Source organism: Orbicella franksi, chromosome 15 (assembly GCF_964199315.1).
Source record: "Orbicella franksi chromosome 15, jaOrbFran1.1, whole genome shotgun sequence".
Taxonomy (NCBI): Eukaryota; Metazoa; Cnidaria; class Anthozoa; order Scleractinia; family Merulinidae; genus Orbicella; species Orbicella franksi.
The window spans coordinates 3,153,819-3,160,297 of NC_138159.1; the positions used below are offsets into that span (position 1 = coordinate 3,153,819).

Consider the following 6,479-nt stretch of genomic DNA (forward strand, 5'->3'; position numbering starts at 1 on the left):
GAATCAGTGGCAGTAAAAATTAAACCCTTTAAAAACACAAAACAGCGCGGACTGAGCGAAAACGTTTTGGGGCCGCACAAATAAAATCGAAACAGCGAACGGGATACAAAGGATGACATGATCACGACGAAAAAATGATAACGCAAACTACCATGATAAGGTTGAAAACCTTTCCTCTCAGGGCCACTGCAACAAAAAACAAACAGCGTATGCAAAAACAATACACCACTTTCGATATATTAAAATTCATCTTGATAGTGAGGCTTAGAGGACACAAACAAAAGAAATGAATAAACATGGTCATTCAATTTCCTTTGTTTGTGTCTTCTAAGCCTCACTGCCGAGATGAATTTTAACATATCGAAAACGGTCCATTTAATAGTCGCATATGTATAGCCAGAGCGGAAACCTTTTTAAGGACCACCCAAACAAATACAAACAGCAGATGCAAAACAACGAGTCTCGAGGAAAACAAAAAACTCCAGTTAGACTCATAACTAGCTAGCTAGAGCAGGCACCTTTTAGGACCGCTCAAATAAAATACAATTAACATATGCAAGAAAACAACTGACAAGTCATGAGGAAAACGAAAATGCTTCTAATCTCGTAATTTTACAGCTTAAAAGTACGTTTAATTTTATTTTTTCAACTGATACTTCTCCATCTACATATCCATCCACCAAAATATCTTTGCAATGCACGTGGCAAGATTATCTGCGGCAGACTGACTGGGTTCAATTTTCTTAGAATTACGGGCTACACGAGGGATGAACAATCTTACTCATCACACTCTCGTGGTTTTTGCTATTATCGTATGTTACATTTTACCATCTGATTTTCATACTTTATATATGACAGAGTAAGATCACTTAGTCCTGAGTTATACAGGCAAAGCCCAGTACCGGATTTGGGGGGAGCACCCCACTTCCCCCTCCCCCCCCCCCCTCTTGGTGAAGCAAAAATGACAAAAAAAGTGAAAAGATTGTGAATATTTTGGCAGAAATAAAGGCAAACACTCTGCACAGGTACCTCACTGTAATTTCTACTTTGTGGCATTGCTACTGTTTCTGGTGTTGCAGTTTTAAATCAGGTTTCAATTCTCAAATTTTGGGGGCATGTTCCATTGATTTTGCAACTCCCAAGTACTAGCCACCCCTTGAAAAATCCTGGATCCGCCCCTGAAGTTTCCTCTCTGTGTTAGTTTGAGCTCGTTTTGGCAAAGTACACTGAAGATTCCAAAGTCAGGTTGACCCGAGCGCGAAGATTCCCGAAGACCATCCGATTGCCGAAGACGATGCATATTTTTCCAGTGTTTCTCAACATCTGCAAAATATTTTTCTATTCAGTTGTTTTACCTCTTCACGAATCTCCCTCAATCTCCAGATGTAAAGCAACGGATTCACTGAAGAAGTCATCAACAGAAAAGTGGTTGACAAGTGAAGCACTGCGGCTGATGTTTCGTTGGACACGTTTAAAAGCTCCATTAACACGGCGGAAAATGCATACGGGGAGAAACCCAGCGTGAACATTGCCATTATCCACAATATAGTGTACACCGATTTCTGGTACTTCTCAAGATTGAAACCCGTTGGGCCGCCGTAGATGATGTCAGTGTTGGCATGCACTTGTTGTTTATGCTGGCGAATAATGCGAAATACTTTGAAGTACGCCACGGACGAAACTACGAGGCAAAAAAGACCGATAGATCCCTCCATGATATGGACAATAGCTGTAACAAAATACGCCTTCATTCCAGGCAATCTGCGAAGCGCCATGTAAGGTACCGGTATAAATAAAAGCACGCCTTGTATTATATAGACTCGCCTTACAGTTAAGCGTCGACGACTCATTAGTAACCATCTTTCTACGGCCATTGCCGTCATTGTCAAACCTGTTACAGTGGAAAAATATGGGACGATGCTATGAGCAACTGCATTTGCGATGCAATACAGCCTTTTGTTTACTATTAACGCAGCAATTCTGTACAGAACGTAAGCTGGCTGACCAAGGATCCCTATACACAAGTCTGTTAAAGCAAGCCCACAAAGAAACACGTAAGACGGTGTTCTGAGAGACGGGTTTCTCCAAATTGCTGTTAAAACCAAAGCATTTCCCACCACTGCCACTGGTGAAGACAAAGCGACTGTAACACAAGTGAAAATAGTTATTGAGTTATATCTAGTGTGGTTGAACTTGTGATTTGAGCAAAAATCAAACGGAAGGCTGTCATAAGAGTTGGATAGGCTGAGGCCAGTATGATTCATTTTGGCACAGTTTTGTCTTTGATTCAATCATAGACGTGTTTTATTTTAATTTGACTCTTGTTGCGCATGAATTAAATTTCATTTAAATTGCATTAATGCATTGGCAAACAGATGAAAATGTGTTTTAATATAGCAGGCAAGATCATATTTAGAAAATTTATTCCAAAGGAACGATATTTCAAAATCATTTCACTGTTAAGCCGCAAGTGCAGTTAAATGTGACAATAAAAAAATAAAATCCAATTGAACTTAACGTGGTTAGCATTGAATGTTGCAAAATGGAGAGAGATTTTGAATGAAGGTAGGAAAGACGATTCAAAATGGTAATTTGTCAAATTTATCTTTCATTTAATTTTGAGAAGGTTGTTTGGTTTATTCCTGCTTCACATGCGTGATATTTAATTTACATTCAGTTTAGAATAAAACCTGTTTAAACAAGTTGTCAGCAAAAGGATGTTGTCAAGCTAGTTTCCGACATCTAGTAAATCTCTAAGCAAAATTTTAATTAAAAAAGCTTTTTTTCGAGGAACATAATAACTATATTATTATTATTATGGTGGGCGACTGCAGCTGTAAAGCAAATGGACAGTTGCTTAAATACCCGGCGGGGGTGGGGGGGGGGTGGTACTCCCGGAAAATTCGGTGAGGCTGTGCGGCCTGCTTCCCAAAACAATTACCCTATGTAAGATCAAAATCTGCGATTTTCCCTACCCTATTTATGACCTAACCAACAATTCGATACCCTATTTAAGACCTGGCCCTTACATTTCTCTAATTCAGACCACTGTTAAAGGCAATGTTTATATGCTTTTATTAGCTAGGATGGCTTCCTATGAAAAACAAATCTAATTCAAGACAAAAACCATACCCTATTTGAGACCAAAATAGCCAAAATCGATACCTTAGTGAAGACCAAAACGGCTAAAAACTATACCCTTTGGGGACGCACATACCTATATAACCCATACAAGAAAGATGAGCTAAAGCAAGTCGAAGTGAATAGCAAGATCTCATTAACTTTGGCTAAATTATTATGCTCATGGAGAATGAAAAAGAAAAGTGTCCAAGCCGATCATCAAAACGGTTTTATTTCCTAGCTATTTCCGTATCATATTGCCAGTTGCACCAAAAGATAAAAATATCATACCGAACAAAATTTAACAAGTATTTTCGGGAAGAAACACGGGATTACAGCGATGAAAGTGAGTTACACCTAGCTCATCATATTGACTTTGCGACAGGATATGAAGAAATGAGGGCCTTTCAGGGGGACGGGGGGTGGTAGCATGTTCCTTCGATCCCTTGAAAATCCCTATTAATCAATTCAGTCTATTGTTCCCTAAACGTTTTTGTCAAAGTTCCCTTAAATAGGCTTAATAGTAGAGATATTCCTTAATTCCTTGTTCCTTCTGAATTTTTCTCAAAAATATCCCTTGGTCCCTTGAAATTGCATTGAAACTGACATTATTAACTTTTCTTTTAATTCTAATTACTTTCAAATTGCTTTCAGCAATTTTGACGTTTTCTGCTCTCTATTGCAAGATGACGAAGCAGGTTTACAGCAAGTTCTGAGCATTTTTTAAAATTATAATTAAAACACGATATTTCAGCCAGAGCGTCACTGTGTCTTTAACTTTACCCAGCTGCAAATCATCCGATTTACAGTATCTAGACCTGTGTAATGCGAATCAATTGTTAAACATTTGTGCGGGGCATTTTTGATCAAACGCAAAACAATCCATTTTAGTCATACTTCATGTTTAAAATAGCACAAAACAAAATCAAGAAGTTTTCACTGGCACGCGCTATCTATATTTCATTATGAAAAAAAAAGTTAGTGTCATTGAAGCGTTTTTCAATTATTTTTTTTTTTTGGAAAAATGAAAAATTCTCAAGTACAAACATGTTCCGACAAAAATGAGATTAAATCAAGAAATGATGTCATCGGGTAATTTGGCCGACAGACAAACTCGTCGGGGGGGGGGGGGAGGGGGAACTTTTTCAACCATGGACCAGCAGCCATGCAGATTTATTGGAACAAAAGAAAAGAAAAGGGTTCAGCTCCCGTAGAAATTTTTCAAAAAATAGCACACCAAAAATAGCACACCTCTTCATCGGATGTTGTGTAAGTGTTGTTAGAAGTAGATTTGTGGTAGTTAGCTTAATATGGTATAACGGCTCGAACACGTCGCGTATATCTAGTATGTATGAAATGAAATTAAAACTAGGACAACTCAAATCATCGTTTACATAATAAAAAAAAAATGTTTAACCTGCAATACACAAGGAAATTTAAGTTGTTTCGACAATCGAACCAAGTTTTCGAAAATGAAAAACTCAACCACGAAATTCTTTTTTCGGGTATGAAAAAGAATAATAATAATAGTAAAAAAGATAGAACACCAACTCGTCAGACTTTTTCTACGCATTCTTGGGCACAGCAACAAAGATCGTAATTAATTTATTGAAAATAATCAGGCCCGTTAGATTTTTGGAAAAATCATGTGTCTCTGGAGGCTCTCCGCTGGTCTGAGAGTGGGCTCATAGTCGCTCAAAAGAGGAACGGGCTACAATATTGTGGAACTCTTCTATAACTGACACCAATTTAACAGTTAAAAAGCAAACTTAAAAAACTAGCTACCTTGCGAAATAAAAATGTTTCAGATTAACTAATCTCCAGAAGTTGTGGAAATCATTGGACTAGAGTCTTATGGCTTTCCCCTTTTACCAACCATGCACGAGACACCTTACATTACACTATTATTTTTTTAATGATTACTGATCCTAGAAAGCTAAGGTAATTGAAATCGACTAAAATGTAGCAAAAAATCTAGTTAAATCTCCTTAAAAGTAGTTCATTCAAATCAACAGACAAAAGCTATGTAAATGTTTTATTATTCTATGACTATTCTGTATTATTTTAAGCTTAATTAACTAGCAAACAGTGCAAAAATTTAAGAATGACATTCGGCTAAAGACCGTTCTAAAACTAGATCATCTAATTAGCTATATTCAAGAGCATGGAATAGCAAAGATAACTTTATCTTTAAAACAGTCAAATGGATGCCATCATATCCTCTTGCGAAGACGATTTTAAAAACTTTTTGAACAACAGTATGATCTCCACCTTAACACTTGCCAAAACTGCCCTTTTGCCTAAGTTTGGTCCTATTTAAGATTATATCATGGAAATACAGCCATACTAACTCGCGAATTCTTTGATGGCGTTAAATAAGAATTCCCCCCCCCCCCGGAGTACTCCCTTATGTGGGCTATATAGGTATGTGCGGCCCCAAAGGGTATGCTTATTTTTAGCCGTTTTGGTCATAAATAGGGTATTGATTTTTGGCCATTTTGGTCTTAAATAGGGTATGGTTTTTCGCTCTAGTCTTAAATTGGGTATGTTTTTTTTAAAGAAGAAGCTACTCTTTCACTATCATCGATAAGATCATCAACAAAATCACTTCACAATGCCTTTAATATCGGTCTGAACAAGGTAACTAACTACAAGACAGGTCTGAAACAGGATACTGATTTCAAAGATCAGGTCTTAGATAGCTAAGATAGCAAAATCGCAGATTTTGGTCTTAAATAGAGTACGGTTTTGGAAAGCAAGCCGCACACCCCCACCCAAATTTTTCTGGGAGTACCCCCCCCCCCCCCCGATAAAAGCATCCTGCCCCTCACGTCCAATAAAATGTTCTCGAACTTGGTAAACGTTTGAAGTTTTAATGTTTCGATCTTCTTTGCACGCTAGCATCATTTTCTGACTGCCATTTTCTTGTTGGAATTTGGACTGTCTTTTGATATGGCTCATTTCTTATATAAGATAAAATTTGCAGCCCCCTTAGATGTTTAGGGTAAAGATAAGCATTTTTAGATTAAAATAAACAATCAATTTTGCCCATTTTGAACTCTCGATACTTTGCTATGTTACCTCTAATTTCTAATTTTTTTGTGTTTTGTGCTTTTTTGTTTTTTGTTTTTTTTTAATATTTTGAAGTTTTCCTCGTTTTTAAGATATATTACAAAATCACCTAAAATTGCTTTTTAAGATTAGTCCGCTGAATTTTACGAGGCCTTATAAAAGATAACGGCATATTGCATATTATGTGATCAGTAAAATTATATAAATGTTTCTGACTTACAAACATCCAACGTTGGCTTAAAAATGTTTGCCTGACCAAATTATCAGTGCATTATCAATCTTTAACG

The 6,479-nt window shown here is 37.0% G+C and overlaps 1 protein-coding gene across 1 annotated transcript; it reads right to left on the minus strand.

Annotated features, from left to right (window-relative positions):
• Positions 1-944: 944 nt before the first annotated feature.
• On the minus strand, positions 945-2,542 carry LOC145470746 (adenosine receptor A3-like). Its single transcript, XM_081454573.1, has one exon. It carries the CDS (start codon positions 2,262-2,264, stop codon positions 1,317-1,319), a length of 948 nt encoding a protein of 315 aa, XP_081310699.1. The 5' UTR covers positions 2,265-2,542; the 3' UTR covers positions 945-1,316.
• Between the last annotated feature and the right edge of the window lie 3,937 nt (positions 2,543-6,479).

Excerpts from the sequence above, each read along its gene's own strand:
- LOC145470746 (XM_081454573.1), bottom strand. The coding sequence starts at position 2,264 with ATGAATCATACTGGCCTCAGCCTATCCAACTCTTATGACAGCCTTCCG.